This window comes from Corvus cornix, chromosome 3, assembly GCF_000738735.6.
Source record: "Corvus cornix cornix isolate S_Up_H32 chromosome 3, ASM73873v5, whole genome shotgun sequence".
NCBI lineage: Eukaryota > Metazoa > Chordata > Aves > Passeriformes > Corvidae > Corvus > Corvus cornix.
This window is the reverse complement of record NC_047056.1, coordinates 50,951,275-50,972,778: the sequence shown is the minus strand read 5'-3', so window position 1 is coordinate 50,972,778 and position 21,504 is coordinate 50,951,275. Positions and strand designations below refer to the sequence as shown.

Sequence of the window (21,504 nt, the reverse complement as noted above, 5' to 3'; positions counted from 1 at the left end):
ATTTCTGGACTTCTAGGAATAATTTTCTGTAACTGGTTCCAAGCCTACAAAATACACCAAGTACAATAGAGAGAACATTTATTTTTATCCTAACTGTTTTTAGCTATGGTCTGTTGCCTTGGTTGCAGTGGTTCCAGTCCTATCTATGAATTTCCTGCTTCTTGTTGTAACAGCTAACTCAACAAGTAAAATGCAGCAGGCTGAAGATTCATAAAATGATTCTGAGCTTTGCAAACTTAATTCTGCCCACAGTCCATCTCTAAAATGTCTTGAAGAGGAACTGTTAGAGCCATCCCAAACTAAGATGTATATTCTTTCTCTCTTCAAACATTTTAAATTAGTTAAAGCTTTTATTTTTGGACATCTACGTTTTAGCTCTCCATTTTATACATGTTTCATTGATTTTCTTAATTTTCTTCATTCTTTTATCTTGGGATTTTCTTTCACTTTCCTACTTGTTTCTTTTGCTTTTTGGTGTGTGTCTTGTCAGTAGACAAGAAACTTGCTTTATCTGAGTTGCTGAGCGGAAACTCAGTCAAATTTTGAATACTAAGTCTAGCATAAGTGTGGTCCAACTGATTCTTAAGTGAGTGCTTTTTGATTACTCAGATGGGCAGTAGAGTAAGAATACTGGCATTAGTTACTATACTACAAGCCTCTAAAGCTGTTGTTCCTTTGTCCCAGAAAATTTTCCATCTACGAAGCTAAAAATTGAGACATGAATGAGTAGTGTCTATTTCAAAATAATATTTATTTTCTAAGTATGGAATGCAGGCTTTGGTGGAAGAAAATGTTAGGAAGGATGTGGGCATAAAAAGTACAGAGAACTCTTTAGTATATTCAATATCAAGGGTTAGTTCCATTCATGACAACTCTCACACTTATAATTGAGGGTTTTCTGAATGATAACAAATGTTGTAGTGTTGAAATGAGATTTTTCTGCTGTTATGGGAAAAAGTCAGAGAGGAGAGAGGTAAAAATAGCAGGTTAGTCACATAGGAACTTAGTACAGCTAAACAAACCTATATTTAACTAGTCTTGCTTTTAAAGAAGACAGTATTTTGTGTTTCTTTTGAGTCCTCTATTATTTTGTGACTCGTGCTGGCACAGCTGATTGCACAGACTTCCCCTGTGTCAGTTGGATCATCTGGTGTCTGTATTTTCCTGGTTTTGCAAGCATACACATTTTCATGTGTATGCAATGGCTTTTTCACTTTCTGGCTGGCTGTGGTTTGCTGTTTAGTTATGTTACTTTCCTGCTGCAACATGGGGTACAATGTAATAAACTATGCAATTTCATCTCATATTCTAATATAGCTGTAGTATCACTGACTCATTCTCAGTACCAGAAGTAATTTACGTAAGCAGTCAGCAAGCGAAATTAAATTTGAGCCATGCTTGTAATTTTGTTTTGTGTTGTGTTGGAAGCATAATTTCCAAGTAAGCTGTACAGCAAATTCACAATTTATGTTTATTCGTAGAAATCTTGCAGTGGGAAATTAAAGGTTTACATAGGCTCATTTTTATGTTGGGCTACTCTGAACCATGGTACATAAAGCTAATGGCTTCTAGCATATTGTAGAAACTTTGCATTTTAGTTGTTCATGTCAAAGTGAGGTGACATTGGGATGTTTCCAGTTGTATCCCAATTAGCTAATTTAGCTTTTGTCGTAGAAAAGCATGCGCAGATGTGTTAAAGCAGTAGTCGCACAGTTGTGATATGACTAGATTATCTTATCTGTTGTAAATATGAACATGACATTATCTCGCCAAAAGATGATGCTATATGTACTGCAGTATTTTAGCATTTGTTTTGCTGATGAGCCTCCTGTGTGAAGACTCAAATTCTATGTATGTGCTAGAAATGGTAGATACTTTGGTAGATATTTTGAAAATCACACTTCAGTAATGGAATGTTGAAAAAACTGACAAAAAATGAGCTAAATCCAGATTATCTGATTATTGCTGCATTTAATGCACAGCTGTAGTGCAAAGCAATGTGAAGTGCAAAGTGGAGCAATGTGAAGTCATCTTTGTGTACCAAAGTCAGAACTTGGGTTGCAGAATTGTGGAGTCTAATGCAGAATAGGTATTTGCTTTTTCCAGCTGCCAGATGTTGGCTTGACTGTAGCAGCAGTCTCAGTGTGTAAGGAATTGAGTCATGTGTGCAATTTTAACTTCAAAATTGAACAGTGTTTTTATTTCTAATCATCGTATTTATGTATAGTAAATGTCCTGCTGTGTTTTTTTAACAGTAAAGGACCTCCCTCTTCCCAGATTTGTTGTGTCAAAGAATGAACAAGAGTCAAGACACACAGCCTTGTATTCTTCAGATGCTGATAACCCAGCTTCATATTCAGGTGTGATTCCTCCTCCTCCACCTGGCAGGATACAAGTCAAAAAAGGCTCTGTGAGCCATGATGCAGTTCAGCAGCGTACATCAACTGACCAACAGGTAAATTAACTTAAAAGATTAAATGGGACTCTCAGTCACTGCTGTGTAGATGTCAATTTGATAGGGCTTCTAAGCTTTGTTGCTTTCAATATAGTTTCTCAAAAATAAATTTTTACTGATATATACTGATATACATGAAGACCATAAATGCCTCTGAAATACTTGCATGTAGGAGACATTTTTTATGAAGTCTTAAAATCCATGTTTAAAATATTGGAGGTAGTGGACAAAGAATTGAGACAGCAAAGAATTTCAGTGTGTAAGTTAGGTTGGCACATATAAAGTTGTAGTCATTATTATATTAACAGCTCATTTATTAAATAGTTCCCATCAATTTCCTGGTCACTGGAACAGTGGTACTGAGGTGCTGTGGCAGACTGAATTTCTAGTCCTTCAGCATGCTCCAATACATGCAAATCTGAAATACTGTATTTAGAAAAAAATCTGTAAATTTTCACAGTTGCTTTTCTCTGTCTCACATTTTATTGTTCAGTGGTTTAACTGTTTAGGAGAGACAATGAGAACCAGAAAAACAGACCAAAGTTTTCAAATAGCTTTTTCTTGTGTTTTAATAATGAGAAAGCTGGTTTCTTTTTGTTCACTGGTTCTTTGATCTTCAGTGACAAGATGTCTGAATAAATGAAAACTGTAAAGGCTTACAGCTCTGCCCTCTCTTACATAATTCCTTGGGTTTACAGTCTTTATGCTCTTTTTCCATGGGGAAATCCTTTCTGATTGTCTTTTCTACAAGCAAGAAACCGAGTACAAATGCTAAATTTTGCTCTGTGTGTGTATTGAATGACCTGTTTTCTTCCCTGTGGTATGCTTTTATCTGGGCTTATTTTGTGAAGAATCGAGGAACTTGCAAATGTCCCATAGTCATGCTGGAAATCCAGGGATTACTCATAAACATTTATTAGTCTCTATGGAAATAGCCCAGACTGATCCAATATAAAGAAAAAGTAAATTAGTAGAGGAAATCCATAATCAGTGTTTGGCTGCCTCTTCCTTTCTTCCAAGGGGAGGATGGGGAATGTAATGAAAAAAGAGCTAGCAGTAGGTCTCAAGATACCTTTTTGCTGTCTAGTTTTGCGTAGGTGTGCTTGAGAGAGCTACCAAGCGTTTCACGCATTGCAGATTTCCTAGATCTTACGGTGAGGTTTTAGTTGAGTTGAAACTACGTTTCATATGTTTCCATCATGATGTAGAGTTTATTTAGTGAACAGTTGTAATTTGATACAGGAATCTGTAGTGGCATGAAAAATAAATACGGTGTTTGAGGTCTTGAGGATAAAGAAGTCACGTATTCACAAAGGTGTATGTGCATCATCCCAATTCCATTTCTCTGTCTTGGCTGGTAGAAGCAACTTGGTATCTCTTTTTCACACAAGTGTGTTTGGGATCATCAGCATAAAGAAACTCTGTAAAAGTCCTCTGAGACATCTGGCCCAGAAAACAGACTTGGGACAAATGTAACAGACAACACAGTGCTGAGTCCAGCAATTTTAAGTTGTATTCATGGTCTAGAACATTGGGGAAGTATTGTCTAGTTTTGCATCCTATTGTAAAACTGAATGTTCTATGGCTGATGCTGCATTTCTGACTGTACAATGAACCCATCCAAGCAGCTGTCTTGTTCCATTCTAATAATAATTGATTAGGATACCAGCTTAGAAATAAGCTGAGAAAGGGGCTTGAGCCCAGGTTTCTCACTTAACCACATAAATACTCTAACTGGGTTATTTTCCAGAAGATGAGTACAGCTTTTATCCATGTTTACATGGAAATTGTTGATTTAGTTGTCCTCACCTGAGATACCATTGAGATACCATTCAGATTTATAAAATCTAGAAAAAGTTTCAGATTCTGAATTCTCATGCCACCTTTTTGAGCGATGAGTATGAGAAGAGACAAAGTCTGAGAAATAAATCACAATGTGCCATCTTCCTAGGGATCACTCTTCTTTCTGGAGGAATGTGTGAGTTAAGCTTGGATATTTCACTCATGGAGCTTATCATGTAGTTGCTAGATACTCCATTAACAAATTTGGGGGTTTGTTTTTTCTTAAACTGTTTGTTGCTTTGAGAATGTTCCCAGCACTTGAAAATACATTGATTTCTTAAAATGCTATGGCTGAAATATTATTTGTATGAAATCATAAGGTATCTTAATCTTCATCTTTAAAAACTGGGTTCATTTATATGCAACTTTCCATATTAGTGAGATTTGTCGTGCATAGTATAATATCTCATAATCACAAATAATTTATGTAGAAGAATTCCACTTAGTATGGTGTCTACTGAAATGTCCTAGCTAAAACTATTTCTTTATCAACACATAATTTTGGCAGTTCCCTCAATGAACTTTACTTGGAGGCAGGGAATCAGGAAATAGCAGTCAGGTTGTGTTTCCAAAGAGTAGCTATAAATGATTTTGTGGTAGCTTTTGTAGTTTATAAATATAGCACTGGGCAGAAGTTTATATCTTTTTAATATTGTTAGAAGATGACTGAAGTCATGCCCAGCTGTCATGGAAGCTACAGAACTGATTTTAGGAGTCTAGCTGAATAAAAAAAGATGCCTTCACTCACTGGATAGCATGTTAACTGCACATTGTGGTGGAGATAAAACACTGGGTGAAAGTATTTTTTTTTTTCTTCTGACAAAATTTCTTATTCCTATAAAATAGAGGCTAGGTAGAGTTGAACTCTTCTCATGACACTGTGACATCTATACAAGCACTTTGGAGACATAAGTATGCTAGCACAGTGTATATACATATCTATACCTTGATAGTAGAAGCTATGTTACTAAAACTGTTAGTGTACTGAAAACTTTCTTAGAAGAGGTAGCAATGTTGAGATTAGGAAGAATTTTGTGCCTTCTGAAAGTAGCTCACATGTGACTAAATATTCTCAATCCTGGAGACGTTTTGTGTTTTGCTGTTAAAGCCAATAAGCAAATACTTTTTCCAGTTTTGTTAGGTATGATCCAGATGTTGATCAGATACTGCTTCAGGATACTTTTACCTCTTTTTCAGGAAAGGGGAGTATCTAGCTTCAATAGATATTGAGACTCTAACATCTGAAAGACATGTATCTATTTGACAGACACTTACAGGCTAAACCTTGCTATATCCAGGTAAAAATAAAAGACAAAGCTGAAGGTACCCCTCTGCCTATGGGTGCATTAAGTGTATTACTGGCACTCCAGATCATATTGATTTATTCCTATGTCAGTGCAGCCTTAGGAGGAGACAGCTCAAATTTGGTACCTGTAGCAGGCAGAATTTGATCATTTCAATTCTTTCAACTGTATGAAAAGTAGTGTGACTTTATTTTAAGGTTTTGCCAGTAGTTTATTTCTGTGCACTTCTGTTTTGTAGATTAAACAGGTAATTTCAGATAAAATATACCTGGTATTAAATTGTTTACAAGTACAGAACTGGACAAGAGCTCATTTGCATCTAACCCTTTATTATTATTATGAGAAATTGTATTGGATAATGAGTTTTTTAAAAGATCAGGGTTCTTTCTTGAAACTGCAAAGCCTTTTGTTCCACACTGGCTTTGTTGGGGAAAACTATTCTAGAGCCTTAGTAGAAATATTCATGGGAATATGGTGGGAATTCCCACTTAGCTCAGCCTGTTCATTTACCAACTCTGTCATTAGTATTTGCTGCAGGGCTCTACCAGTATTTATGGGAAAACTGTTGGATTCCACTTTAGCTCTGTTTTACTTGACGAAACAATTCACAGTCTCAGTTTCATTTCATAAAATAGTTACCAGTAATCCTTAATCCTTCTCTGCCTGTGATCCAATTTGAATTTGCACTTATTGAAAGTATTTTGCTACATTTGTATTTCTTGTTCCAAATGGTATTTCACCAGTATTAATACTATTTTGTAGGGTTCTTTCCTGCTTCTGCTCAATATATCTCACCTCATATACCTTGGCAGCTGTGAATGAAGCAAATCTGTCATACTTGACATAATGTAGGGGTCTCATAGTTGGCCTGTGCATCCAGTCCTCTCATTATGGCCTTTGGTATTAACTTTCATTATGCAAGAAAAACTGTATTTACTGTTTTAGAATTTAATAGCTGACTGTTCCCTGTGTCCTGAAAGGGATCCATCTGTTTGCTGCCTTGCATTTGTTGTCACAATTCATAAGCATGCTGTGTAGTGTGCATAATCAGTTACCTAAAGTATCAAATAAGGTTATTGCCCAAATCAGTCATTCAGGAGCATGATTAGAGACTTCGCTTCAATCTCATAATTCCTATTTAATACAATCCAGCTTTGCCCCTGCTATAGCCAGTTATTTTACACCTTAGATCCTTTTATTAATCTCCACATTGTTGGAACTATCTTGTATGACACCCCACTGAGGTATGCTTAACTTCAGGTTAAATGTAGTGCAGTTCTTTTGTTGAGGAAATCACAAAAATGCTAGCCAATTTACGTATCATTTCTCATGCTGTGATTGATCCCTTTTTCATTTGTCTCTGGTTTAATTATTATTTTCTTCAAAAATCTAATCCTCTAAAACTTTTCAAACCGCTGAGGTCAGACCAGCCAGTTTGTAATTGGCTTAACCACACGTCCCCCTTGAAAAATGTTTTTAACCTTTTTTAATTAACATGCTATTTTTAGTAACTTCTTGTCATTTAAAAAATATCCAAGTTACAAGTACTGTATAGTGTCTCAGTTTTATAATTCCAGTCTGAAAAAAATAATGCTTTTTTACAATGTTTTTAAATGTGGTATTTTTTTTCTTAATTAAGATGCACTACTTAATTTTTGCCTGGTAGCTATAACCTTATTTTTTGATCAGTTATTGACAAAGATGTTCTCATTAGTTTGATTTAACATGAAAACATTAACCATTTATGTCAACATGCTTTTATTTAGATATTTTCTGGAATCATTTAACGAGGTAAAATAAGTGGCTTAACAATAGTAAAAGACAGAATGTTTTAATTGCTTTGATTTTTATTGAGATTTGTCTGGAGGGAAAAAAATAAGGTAGTGGTTTAAATGTTTAAATATAATTGCATTGAAAACACTAAAAAAATTATAAAAATATAATTTTAATAGTAGCTGATCTAATAAACATCTACTGCAATGTGCAGACACTGAGTAAAATTTTCAAAGTCCCCAAAAAGATTAGATGGGTAACTTCAAATGCCTGAGCTACCAGTAACCTAAATAATGCAAACTGTTTTTACATGCTATGATTTGGAAGAGCAGATAAGTTAGGTTCTGTATCCTAATTACCTTTTAAAAATCTGATTCTGGATGTTTCAGGCTTTGAAAATTAATTTATTAATAGATCAGACAGGTGAAAACGAACAGCCCTGCTTGCTCAGTTGCAACAAACATGCTCATAAATTCAAAACACTCTCAATTTATGAGAATGTGTGTTGCAGCTGAGGATCAGAGTTGGTTCTGATGGAACTACTGCCTCTGTTTACTAAAGTGTGAAGCTCAAGACAAAACTGAAGTGGAAACTGTACAACAAACCGTTTTCTAGGTACAAGTGTATGAAAATGATAGCTTTTTATCCACTGCAGAGGCAGATACATAGTTATTACCCTATATACAGGGAGTGAATGAACCTGTGTGTAGTTGCAGCTTCAGTAAATCTCTACTCATGTTTTGCCATGACTGCTTTTGGATGGGAGACAGTGTTTCTACTGTCCTGCCTCTTCCCCAGCCTTTTTCATCTTCCTTCTTTACACTTGCATCAAGCCATCAGTATTTTGGCCAAGACATTTGATATGTACACACATATTTGTGTGCATATATATAAATATATAAAAAAAAACAACGAAGGATCTCTTAAGATTCTAGTAAGCTGGGTGAATGAATACCACAAGTGCTATTTGTGAGTGACTAGGATTGCACAAGGGAAAGATGGTGCCACAGTAATGCTGTCTAAATTGGTTTAAACTGAGTTTAAACTGGTTTGAGAATGTCTATCTTGTGATGACAGTAAAGCTGAAGATGTGTGTTGTCCCCCTTCCAGAAGTTTTTTGATATCAGAGCCGGTGACGTGCTTTTGCTGTTCAAAAATTTTGGAGTGTGTAAGCTCCAAATCAGTTGCGGGAAATCTGTAAATGCTCAGAATTCCAACATAATGTTGTCTTCCACACTGAGAACAAAGTTAATTATTTCCTATAGTAATTTGTGCTTCTCATGATCTGATTACTGTTATTACATGCTTTACAGAATCACATGAACCACATGTGAAGTAAAGATTTAGAAAAATTGAAGTTGAGAATCATATTTACAATTTCTTCCTGTACCAGCATAAGACCAGCTGTTAGGCAGAGGCTTTTACTGAAGAGTCACAGTGCTCAGCCTAGGGCAGGGCTGCTTTGTGAGGACTGTGTGTCAAGTTTTAATGTTCACATGCAGTTACTACAAATAGTGAGTAGTTTCCTTTAGGTAGACTATCATACATTTGCCTCAGGTTTTCTTCTGTGTCTTTCTGGACCATCTGCTTTGTAAGAGTACTGGATTAAATGAGTAACATCTGTGTCCAAGCTTAGCTTTCTCTAGGTTTGCTCCATGATGTTTTGTCTAAAAAATTCAAACATCCTTCAAATCTTGTTTGATAAAAGATGGCTTGTATAAAAGCCAATGGAAGAGGAAGCTTTTTGTAGGTTTAAGTAATGCAGTGTCATGGTTTTCCTATCACCTGTTGCACAATGCTAAGCATAGTAGCCATTCAACCTCAGTTCCATTTTCCAGCCTGCAAGTGGCACTCTGAGTACCCTGACTCCTTCCCCTCCTGTCCCCATCTACCTGTGAGGATAAGAACGCTCTGCCATTGAAAACAGATTTGTCAAGTAAACGAAGCAAGAAGAAATCTTCAGGCAAATTTCAGAAAGGCATGTAGCTGCAACAAAAAAGGTGTCTTGAGTTGGTGGAGGTACTGTGGAAGAGCAGTAACTCAGACTGTGCAGTCAGCTGATGCCTCAATTAAAAGCCGAAGTGAATTAGTATTGCTCCCAGCCACTTAATAAAACTCTTTGCCAGTGTGTATGAGCGTGATTTAAACACTTGGAATGGAAATCTTGTGGCCTAGAAACTTAGTTGGGGAAATCTGACTTGATGGTCAGAACTTCCAGAAAATACCTCATCTGCAGAACCAACCAAGGTGGCTTTGCTTCACAGGGAATAGGAAAATCAGAGAGCCAAAAAAGGCAAAAGTTTACATCAACACATAACCAATCATTGTGGCTCTAAAGCTTTTTTTGTTAGGATGCATGTACTTTTAGAATATACCTTGCTTGGAGAAAAGCTTGTTTATGGCACTTTCTTACTTTTTAAAAGACTTTCAGACTTTCGTAGATGTAATATTGTTTAAAAAGCTTAATGGTTTTTGAATATTAGGCAAAGTAAATCAGTTTGGATAATTTTGGGGAAGCCTGCAGTCAGTGTGTCTGTTGGTACTTGATAGTATGTTAACATCTGTTAACATAGAATGCCAAACTTTCTGTGAACTGCTGAAATAGATTCTGAGATTTTTGGCTTTGTTATTACTTTTCAGGATATTTGGAGTTCAAGATTTGCTTTCTTGTACTTGTTTTTATTAATACAGTTCAGTTCAAATTGGGAGAACTGGCAAACAAGAATGTCAAAAGATAAAGATATAGTGGAGAAATTACTTTCTACTACATAAATACTTTGTACAATAGAAATAATTTTTCCTTTGTATTTTATTTGAAATGAAATAAAGTGGTAATCTGCATGTCTCATTAGCACTGATTCCATGTAGAAATTGCACATATGATTCTCTTTTTTCCCACCTGTTCAGGAAGAGTATAGTACAATACGGGATTAAAGAGAAGCATGAACCTTAGCATCAGGGCAACGTTACCTTGTACAGCAGAGAAGTCCTAGATGGCATCATTCTTTTTTTAAAAATTGCATCTATATTTTTGTATATTAAAAAACCAAGTGTCCTGTCTGGTGATTTTTTTTTTTTTCAACAATCCTTGATTCTGTTTTTTTTAAATGAAAATAAATGACTGTGAATCCTTCAATGAACATTTGGTATGATAATAAAATGTATAGTAAGTATTTCTTTTGAGACCTGGTTTCAAATGTAACTTTTATCACAAGTGAAAGTGAGTCTTACAATCTAGTTTCCTTTGTAGCTAAGTCATTTAACTCAGCACTGCTGTTGTGTTAAGAATGCCAAGTTAAAAATATATTAGATGACTTTTTTTTATGTAAATGTGTCCAGTCCTAGTCATACTGTATCTGACTTCTCCTGTTCCCTCATTTTAATAAGTACTAAAATTTTCACTCTCTAAAATGAGAGTTTAACTGCAGTGATGGTTGTTTCTAGAAATAATGGTTTTAGATAGGCTTTTATGTATTCAGTTATGTAGTAAAAAACTTAAAAGATTCCTTTGTTTTATTAGGAGTCCACCTCTCCAGTTGTTTCACCACAGCAATCCCCACCAACCTCTCCACATACATGGAGGAAGCACAACCGCCATCCCAGCGGAGGGAATAATGAGCGACCTCTTGCTGGACCTGGGCCTTTTTGGGCTCCATTTAGTGAAGTACAACCAGGTATAAATGTCTTGTTATGCTTCTGCTGTAACTCAAAGTTGTGGAATTCTTAAGTAAGTAAAATAAATGAGCTTAGGACAGTTTATCTTTGTGCTTTCCAATCCTGGAAATTTCTTCCAGATTCAAGTGTCTGTGTTGATAGCAGCACTGTAGAATCTGTGGTCTTGCGTATGGCAGATCCATACATGGGAAATGCTAAGGGTTTGGAGGGAGGAAAAGAGAGTGTTTAAGTTTTCCAGTGGAAAATTTTTAAAAACAAACCCAAATCCTGTTGAAATTGTGCAGAAGCTGTCAGTATACCTGAAAATGTGGGGAGCTCAGAGGAAAGCAGCAGATTGTTTGTTTGTTTGAATTATATTTCTGGTAGATTCGTTGAATTGCTAGAACAATTAATTTGATTTCTTTAAAGTTAATGTAAACAACTGAAGCTTCTGCATTTCCAATCTGTCAAGCTAGAACCGCTTGTTTCAGTGAAGCTTTCCATCCTTTAGTGTTCTTCATTTAACCTGAAGACCCTCCCTGTTGTATCATTGTGTTCAGATTTAAAAGCTTTCTCCCTTAGTATCTCATGTTTTAAAAAGTTCTGTTTTCTTTTCTGATACTTGGTAGTCTTAATAAATTTGGGAGCAATTGTAATTCAAGTTTTGACTTTGGTGATACTGCTGAATAAGATGTTGCATTTTATAGGCTGTAGTTTGAGATTGAACTGTGATTGCTTGGTTTACTTCAGTTATGATATTCCAAAATTGGTCTGTTACATTTCAACCATTGTCATTCTGTAGTTCTAAGCATCCATGGAGGAACAGGACTTCTACTAGAATTGGTTGGATGAGAAAATAAAACTTCAGAAGTGAAGTGGGTTGTATGCAGAGGTTTATGCCAGTGTTGTTTGCTAGTAAGTCCCAGTCAATTTACAATTAAAAAAAAAAAAAATTATTAGTCTACTCATCGCATATATAATCCCTTCTAAGGGTTCAGTCCAAGCACTGTCAGCACTCAATTTCTCAACGTTTTTTCTCCTATAGTTCAGTTGATTTGTGTTTCTCTAAGGCTGAAATACAAGTATGTCTGATTTCTAACTTGAGAAGTTTTTCTAACTTAAAAAGTCAAGTACTCCAGGACAGTATGCAAACTCTTCCTAGTGTTGAAGAGTTCAATATTGTTATCTTAAAAATAAAGTTGTAATACCATGTTAATATTTCAGTTTGGTAATGGTTTCCCTGTGATGTTTAATGGGTTAATTTCTTAGATATTGTCTGAGCATATTTCTGAACAAGCTCAGTATTCCCCAATTTTACATTCCATACTGGAACACATTCATAGTTTATTTAAAGTAATTTGAAGATGCTATTATAGAAGGATTGTCTGTTCTGGCAATGCTAAAGATAAAGTGGTTTTTCATATATTAGTTTAAGAAAAATTGTCATCATAATTTACTGTGGATGATCCTTTTGCACTGCAGATCATTAATTATTGCTTTGAATTTGAGCTGTTGTAGGCAGTTCATATTTTTTTCCCCCTCTCTTGATCCTACATTTCAAGGACAGTGTTTATAGCAAATTATGTTCTCATGACATTTAGATAAAACCAGACAGGCTGTTGGTTAGTTTTCTTAAAATCAGCAGTACAAACTCATCTTGATTCCAGTGCAAGATGTTTTTGAGAAACCAGGTGAAGTGTTATAGTTTCAGTAGGACTGTGCCATTTCACTTGTGATCCAAGAAAAATGAGAACCCAGGTCTCTCTGCTTGTATTTCACTTTGTTCTCAAACATTATTTCATCTAATGAGGCTGTCAACTGTAATCATGAAACCTCAAGTGTGAAAATGTTTCTGGAGGGTCAGATAATAAACAGCATGTTGCCTTAAAACAGAAGGGCAAAAATCAAATCTCAAATTTAATTTTTTTGTTGGAGAAAGATGTATTTAAACAGGAAGATTCTGACTTATGCATAGTAAATGTTCCATTGCATCCTCATACTCCCACTATGAACAAAGTTAAACAGTGCTTTCTCTGCTAAATTGGGCTGTAGAATAATTATTAGATAATAACTCAATTGTTGGTTTTAAAAATCTTGTCTTGCATTGGAAATCTAAAGCATAACTTACAGCTGTAGTTATCAATTTCTTAAGAAAGAAAGCCTGTTCTCATGGTAACAGAGCAAAAGAATTTGGATTTTACAATTCTTCGTCACTATGTTGTCCAGTAATTCAGTTGGGATAGTGTTAATGATGCTTCATATATTACTGGTTTCTGAGGCACTGTGACAACTAGCTCAGTATGCTTACAAACCTGAAATCAGAAGCCAAGGCTTGTTACTATCTCTCTTCAAGAATTTTTGTAGAGAGAGCCCCAAAGGGTGCATCTATTTTACTTTAATATCAGGAATTAAAGTTTGGTGACAGACATTGATTACCTGTGTAGAATATTTATAGTTAGCTCAGGTCTCATCCTGAAATGTCAAGAGTCAAGTCTGTTAAAACCTGAGTCTCTCAGGTCCTCCAGGTGCCTCTGATTTAGCAGTTTAAGATTAACATCATGATTTTTTAACAGCTTTATGTCCCTACTCTGGCTTGCATTTCCAATGTGGAAAAATCTTCACAGAATAATCCACTGGACGACTGAACACCTTGTAGGAAGCAGAATTGTATGCGAGATGTGAGCTTCCTGTTCCTATGGTTATAAGAGAGCAAAAACTAATAGTCCATATTTCTACCTTTTCACCTCATTTTGCACTACAGCTCCAGCTGCTAGAATGTTGCTGATGTTGACAAACGTGGGAGAAAGAACCCTTCCCTACTTCAAATGATAGTTGAGTGGCATGTCAGAATGTGAAAATTATTTTTTATTACCATGTAGTCTGTTGGGACTAGATGCAAAGCAGAATATTTATGTTGGTAGTATTCAAAAAATCAATGAAGTAATAATAATGAAACAAGTAAAAAAAAAAAATCTCAGATCTTCTGTTCTGTCCTAGGACATTTGTTAGCTTTCTTTGGCATGACATCAGAGTTCTGTGGTGATATCTGAATATGTATGAGGAATTGCAGCCCTAAGCCACACTTGTTTCTTTTCTCTTTGGGAGGGATTTTGTAGCAGTTTGTGAATGCTTCAGGGATAGGAGGGAAACATGTCTACTGTGCTGTATGTTCCCTTGCATCTTTAGGGCCTTAAGATATTTACCAGGCTTGCAGGGGACTGAATAGTCCTTTGTCCCCTAGTTAATGCTTCAATAACTGATGATAAAGGGCCTTGTTACAAGCTATGTATTACTCTTACCTGGGCATAAGAGCTCTCCGGCATTTTATCTTATTGTCAGAATTGTATTCAGCTTCTGGTTTTGTTTCAACACAGACTGATGATAAGGAGAGCTCTTCTTAGTTTACAGAGTTAGTTGAAAATGTAGTTCTAGTAAACCCATTTTTATCTCATTATTCAAAAGTATGTGTTAACTAGACCGTTTATATCTCAAAGGGGGCAACTTTTATTCCAAAGGAAATGAGATCATTTTCCATCAGTTATCAATGTGTTAGTAAGATATTCAAGCTATAGGAAGATATAGAGCAGCTACAGGAATTTGTTAGGCCTTCGTACTAAACCTAGAGCATTAAACTTCACCAGCTTGTTCAAATCTCATAATTGGTCTTAGGCCTCTTCTCCATTCAAAGTGGTGTTACAGGTGTTTCCACTGATGAAGATGCACAGAGACCATTGAAGGCTTTCTTCACTGGGTTACGAATCATAAGATAAAAATAGATCAATGGTTTTGAGTCTTCTCTGTGACCCAGAGAAATTCCAATTTCTCTTCCACCTCTCTGTTTCCAGTTTGGTTTTGTCAAATTGAGTTACTGGCTGGTGGTAGTCCATGAGTATGTGTGTAGATCCAGGTCTCTATGGTTACTAGTAATCTTTCTCCAGTGTTCTCCAGGTTCTCCAGCCATTCCATTCTGTATCCTAAAACATTGCATTGGAGAGTAAATAACAGGAACAGTAAAGCAAGAATGTTCTTGCTGGCATTATTTGCACAGGGAAGAAAGGAAACAGTTCTTTCAATACTTGTAAAGTACTCTGAAGGTGTCACAGTTTGGTGCTGCTGGCATCTCCATTGCTGTCAAAGTACTGCTTTGGAACAGATACTGTGCTAAGTGGGATATGAATTGAACTGTACCAAGACCAGTTGTTGGGAGAAGTGAAGGAGGAGTAAATATATATAAGATTAGTGGTGGTAATGTCAGTGTCTGAGAGGCAGAGAAGGGGAAAGCCAATGTATCAAAAATAAATTTGAGTGTGGCATATCGATAGGACTGATGGGAAGGTCTTGTCTGCATCTGACTGTCTGTTAGTCCTGAAAGACACAAGGTGGAAAGAGACTGAGCTAGTGTTTGAGAGGTGAACTACTGAAGAAGAACCTCAAAGCAAATAAAGCATAGTCTGATGCATTACCTTTATTCTCAGCACTTTTGGATAAAGTCACTAGAAGCTCCAGGCCACATCAGGAGATTCCAAAAGTGGAGGATGAATTTGGGCAAAAGGAATAGTTAATAGTGCCTTTTTATCATATTCAAGCTAACTTAAAAAGAAAAAATCTCCCATGAAAAAATAATTTGATTAAATTCTCCTCCTGCAAATACTACCTTTTACTCAATGTAATGCAAGATTAAATGTGTTCTGCACAATTATGACTATTGTATGTAGGAAAAGAGCAAAGATAAAGCGGTTCTAAGCATTTTTCTTATTACTTTTCATTTATGGAATGAAAGAGTAATTGCATGTTGCAAGATACTAGATAGCAGCACTGTATACTAACAATTATACTGTCACTTAAGATGTTAGTCCTCAGCGTGCCTCACAGATTCTCAGATTTCCTTCATTCTGTTTATTGCAGTGTAGTTTCATAAAGCCTTCAAGAACCTGAAATGGTTGATGTGTGTCAGCATCATGACAAGAAATTCTTGGTGTTTATTGCTTGAAAGTAAATCTTACTAGCAGGATTAAATTTATGACATCAGTGTCCTATTTCTTGTGTGGAGGGCTTACAGAAACTCACAAGAAGCTGACTTGTCTTCTAAAAGGAAGTCTATTTCTACATACAAGGCAGAAATTCTTATTTAAGTATGACTTTATTTGGCATACTTCAAGAGAAAGCATTTAATTGTGCAAGAAGAGTAGATTCATCAGTTTCACAAATGTTGTTTAGATTTAAGGAGTTCAGCATTTCTTTCAGGAAACGAGGAGTAGAATGGAGTCCTGGGATTCTTCTAGACTTGTTCTAAATGGTTTGTTTTCTCTCTGATCTGAGAGTTCCTTAAATTTTTAATTTGCAACTGCAATTTTAAAGAATCTTGATGTTTTTGTATGTAGAGCAGTGGATGGCCATATCTTTCTGTAGTTGCTTCATTGTTATTTTAATAATAAGACATTGAACGTTGGCAGTACTTCAGAAGTAGATTATAGCAGGGCACTGGGTGAATCTCTGTTGTGCTCCAAATAGTTAATACATAGCAGATATTAGCATTCTGTATGGATGCTTTTTATTATTCTTGGCCTGTTTTTAGCAACTGAGTTAAGTTAGTGCAGAAATTATGTAGAGGAAAAGGATTATCTGTGCCAAAATCCCGATTCTTAAAAGGAATTCCCAAGACTTTGTTCTTTGAATGGCAGACTAAAACATAGAAAAAAGTTCAACAATGACAACGAAGTCGAATGCTAGTATTGTGTGCCACTTTCAAATAGTATTTGTCCATATAAGCATTGCTCATTTCAATTAAATGAAAATGTGGAGTGTTTATTAACTCATTCAAAACCCATTAAATGGGTAAAAGCCAGTTTACATTTTCCATGTGTTGCAATAAGCACATTCCTCAATTCTGTCTTTTTAGTGCAGATTGAAGCTAACCTAATGTAAAAATCTACAGGAGTGAGATGTCAGGAGATTAACTTTGTTACCTTGGTGCAATTTGGTTTTCATTTTTCTCATGATTCTAGACCATATCTCCCTTACAGGAGATATTTCCATATCCATAGTTCTTTCTCAGTTTTCAAGACTGTCTTTTGAAAAGGAAATGTTTCTTCTACTTTCAGGCTCATCTACTTCTAGTGATCCCATATGGTCTGGCCATTCACCACCACCCCATCAAGAAAATTGGGTCAGTTTTGCAGATACCCCACCAACCAGTGCTCTTTTAGCCATGCATCCTGCTTCTGTCCAGGTGTGACACTTTATTGGTATTTGATTTGCTTCATTCAGATCGATGTTGCAATCCTTGTTTTTTTTCCTTCATAATTTTCATTGCAGATGTTTACTGTGTATCTGTGCTGTAGTCTATTCAGTGCTATTTGCCCAACAGATATTTGTTTCATTGAGTTGCCTTAATTTGGAATGATTAAATGAAAGCTACTAATTTTAAAAATGTCAACAATTATGACTTTAAAACATTTGTATTTAGCTTTTTATGCACATGAGCCATACTTTTTTTTTCTGCTTACATACCTGCAGTCATTCCATATGTATCAGTGTGCAAAAATACCCTGTCATTATCCTGGAGATGCAATCTGCCAATGGCTTCCTGCAGTTTTTAAACTACTGTGAGATTTAACTATGCTTTATATTTTGAAGGCAAGAAGTTGAGAATTCGTAGAAGCATTTTAGATAGATAATACTGAAGAAAAATATTTCATTTCAGGACCAGACAACAGTACGAACTGTAGCATCAGCTACAACAGCAAATGAAATTCGTAGGCAATCAAGTAGTTATGATGACCCCTGGAAAATAACTGATGAACAAAGGCAGTATTATGTTAATCAGTTTAAAACCATTCAACCTGATCTAAATGGATTTATACCAGGTAAGTTATTCTTTACAAAATATAATTGTGGGTGCATCACTTCTGTTACAAAGACTTTGTTTTGTACTTAGACTTGCATACTATTTTGAAGGAAGCTCTGCGTTTTGCTGATGATAGTGTATTATAGTTCAGTGTAATTCAAGAAAGACTAGAAACTGATTTACCTTTTTCCTTCATTTAACCCTAGTAATTAGTGCCATTTTCCCCAGAACCTTTGCTAAATAACTCCTCACTTTTACAGTAAGTCTGAGTCTTCTAATGATTTCACTTATCTTAAATATTAAAAAAGATTGTTGCCATTTTTCAGGATCTGCAGCTAAAGAATTTTTCACTAAGTCAAAACTACCTATTCTTGAACTTTCTCATATTTGGTAAGTGTGATGATTATTTAAAATAATTATTAATGGTAACTGTTTAGAAGGATGACAGCTACTTTGTAGACATCTAATAATTACTTGCTAGAAAGGTTAAGTAAAACTTCACTACCACATTAGTATGTTCAGTCCTGCTCATATTTATGCCAGTATTGCTTTAGTGGGTTTTAACGGGTCTGGGCTGGTACTATTTACAAGGCACTTCGAGAAAATTTAAAACTCTTCAGTTAGAAGCAATTTGAGTTTTTTATTGTCAAAAATGCATTCAAATTTAAATAATTAATTCCTTATCTATAATTATTTATTCATTTATGTCTAAGTAAATTTAAATAAAATAAACACATTCACATATTTTTAAATACAATTTGTGTTACACGATGACAAATTCAGCTTTGAGTTTGTGCAAATCTTCTATTTCATTGTATTCTGGAATTTGTACTACATCATTGCATGCTATCATTACATGGCTTACCTCAGCAGGTGCTATCTTCCTTTCAGTGTAATGATTTCTGTTTCAGGTATTTTTCCCATTTAAAATAAATCCTGTTGCCTTAGCGCTATAATTTCAGTAGTATACTTTGCCAAAAATCTGAGGCCAATCATATTGTGTAGTGCTGTCTTAAATGGGTTAAAAACAGTGAGAAATAAAAGTCACTTTAAATGATCTGTAAACTCTTACTAATGAAGGCTCATCATCTTGAAGAGTAAAGCATGTAGTGCTAATATGAAGTGTTTAGTAGGATAAAGTGAATGATAAACTTTGCTCATCCAAGTAGCAAAACAGAAGCCTGTCTTTTGGAAATAAAATAACCTTTAGAAATTTTATTTATACCAAGTTTTCCTCCATAGGGAGCTGTCAGATTTTGATAAAGATGGTGCACTGACATTGGACGAGTTCTGTGCTGCATTTCATCTGGTAGTTGCTAGGAAGAATGGGTATGATTTGCCAGAAAAGTTACCTGAAAGTTTAATGCCCAAACTGATTGATTTGGAAGACTCAACGGGTAAGATATGGGTTCAACACAAATATCAGTATTTTAAGATTGTGGTCTAATTGTTACATTATATCAGCAGATATTTGTTTGTATGAGCAGAAAGCATTTGTCAATATGAAGTAAAGCATTGTGCAGTTTTTAGAAGTCTTAGTGCTCAAAGCTAATTTGAGCATGTACATATTTCTGTAGAGGGCAGTTATTTAGGAAAAGTACACATACACTATTACATTTGGAAATACTGACTGTGTCCTTTAAAGGTTAAGGAAAACAAAATTGTCACAGTATGGATTTTATTCATGACCAGCTATTTTATTCCAATTTCCCAATCCAGCTATACTTTAGACTCGCTTTCAAATGAATATGCTTTCTGTTCACCCTCATTTGTGAAAATACAGCATGAGTTTCTAAGTCTCGAAGGCACTTAGAAAATATTCCCAGATTCAATGCTAAGGGCAGGATAGGTCTTTAAAAGTGCAGGATCAGTACCATAGACTTTTTTTTTTAAATTCAGCTCCTGACTTGAAAGCAGATTTATCCTTCATTGTGTTGGCACCTAGTTGTTCTGCACATTGTCCTTTACCTTTGGGTACTCCCAGAAAAACCGCTGGATGTGTGAGTTCTGCTTGTTAATATGTGCCAAAAACTCAGTCCTATAACTGAAAAACAAACTACTGTTCCACGTAAAAGTGGTGTACAGGTACTATGATTTGCTAGAATTTTATATCTATTCACTAAATACTTCCAAGTATTCTTCATACTGTGTGTGTAGGTTGTCAAAGATTTTAATCTCAAAATTATTGATGAGTTCTTAAACTAGATACTGTATTTCTTATCTGTCCTTTAATAATGAAACCATTTTTTGTGGGAGTAGGTTTGCTCTTCCAAGAGCTGCCACTGAAGTGTTTTCAGTATTCATTTTGCTATGATGAAGATATTCATAAGAAATAGCTGCAGTTAATTGGTCTAATACATAGCAAATGTCTAAAACCTTCCCATTCTCTCTATTTTTGTGTTAAAGTAGAGATCAAGCAAAAATCTTGGCAGTAAATGAAATAACATTTATTTGTATAAACCATTGTTACTAGGAAAAAAAGCACCAAAAAAACACCAAAAACTCCACACCCAACCACTGTATTTGTACTTGATCTTCTATTACCTTTATTGGTAGTAGATTTCAGCTGAAGTTGTCTGGAAACTTTATACATCAGACACTAAACCAAAAGGTGTTATGTGTATGTTTACTGTTCTCACTTTACAGGCAACTTTGTTCATATAAAACTTCTGACTTATTTTCATGAGGTACAAAGTGGTCTTTCAACTTGAGGGAAAACTGCTTTTAAAAGTTTTTCCCTCTAGTATTAAAGGGAAGTTGCTCTGTTCTAGTGAATGTTAAAAGGTTACCTTGCTATGTAAGCCATGCTTAGAAAATATGAAAATCTGATTGATACTTTATTCTGCAGTTATTAAGAGCTACAATGGAAAAATTAAAGTTCTTGCAAACTTGTGGGGTTTTATCCAAATAGCTTTATTTTATTTATATATTATTTGGTCAACAGCATTGGAAATAGCTAATCTTCTCTAGCACATATGATTTTTCACCAAAACTTCTATGTTGAATAAAATACCTTAGACTAAGTTATTGAAGTGGCTATAGTTTTATGTTTAGTTACAATAGTCTAAATCTCCAGTATACATTTACTAATTTGAAAGTTAGTGATAGGTCTGTCTATTGGACATGCTGAATTATATGAGTTTATCTTAAGGACTGTCAATCAGCCTGGAAAGATGAACCAGTTAAATTTTGGTAATAGTATTTCTTTTTAGTTCCTGTAAAAGTTGTATTTCAATAAAGCTTTCTTCCAACAGTTGTCTTAGAAATAGAAGCTATAAAGTGTGACACCAGAGTGTCTTTTTGAGTGCACTTTTTGCACGGGATAAAACTTTGTCAAAGAAAGAAATGGTTGATGATCTTCTGCTGACATGCCTCAATATGAATAATGTGCAGTCAAACTGTTGAAGAAGATGAATTGCTTGGATGTCTTTGAAAACAATGTGCAAGATAGGAAACTTTATTTCAAAAGTGTTAACAGCGCCATTATTAATCCTGTTCCTTTGTTAGAAAGTTTCCCATTAATCTTCTGCACTATTCCTCTGCACTTGAAAAGTGCTGCTTTTTTCCATTTTGACTTTTGAACTAGTGGCCAGCAGAAGGAGGAGTAACAGAGGGCTCCCTGCCCCCTC

At 35.3% G+C, this 21,504-nt stretch overlaps 1 protein-coding gene across 10 annotated transcripts in view; it reads left to right on the top strand.

Moving 5' to 3' along the window:
* REPS1 (RALBP1 associated Eps domain containing 1) overlaps positions 1-21,504 on the top strand; it is a 63,045-nt gene that overhangs the window by 17,470 nt on the left and 24,071 nt on the right. For 9 of the 10 annotated variants that reach the window (XM_039568742.1, XM_039568738.1, XM_039568737.1 and 6 more), the window contains exons 3-8: positions 2,256-2,455; positions 10,895-11,048; positions 17,130-17,257; positions 17,732-17,894; positions 18,202-18,265; positions 19,118-19,272. In XM_039568742.1, the coding sequence (XP_039424676.1) occupies positions 2,256-2,455; positions 10,895-11,048; positions 17,130-17,257; positions 17,732-17,894; positions 18,202-18,265; positions 19,118-19,272 (864 nt within the window). The remainder of the gene's footprint in view (positions 1-2,255; positions 2,456-10,894; positions 11,049-17,129; positions 17,258-17,731; positions 17,895-18,201; positions 18,266-19,117; positions 19,273-21,504) is intronic. The other variant, XM_039568739.1, reaches the window with a different exon arrangement.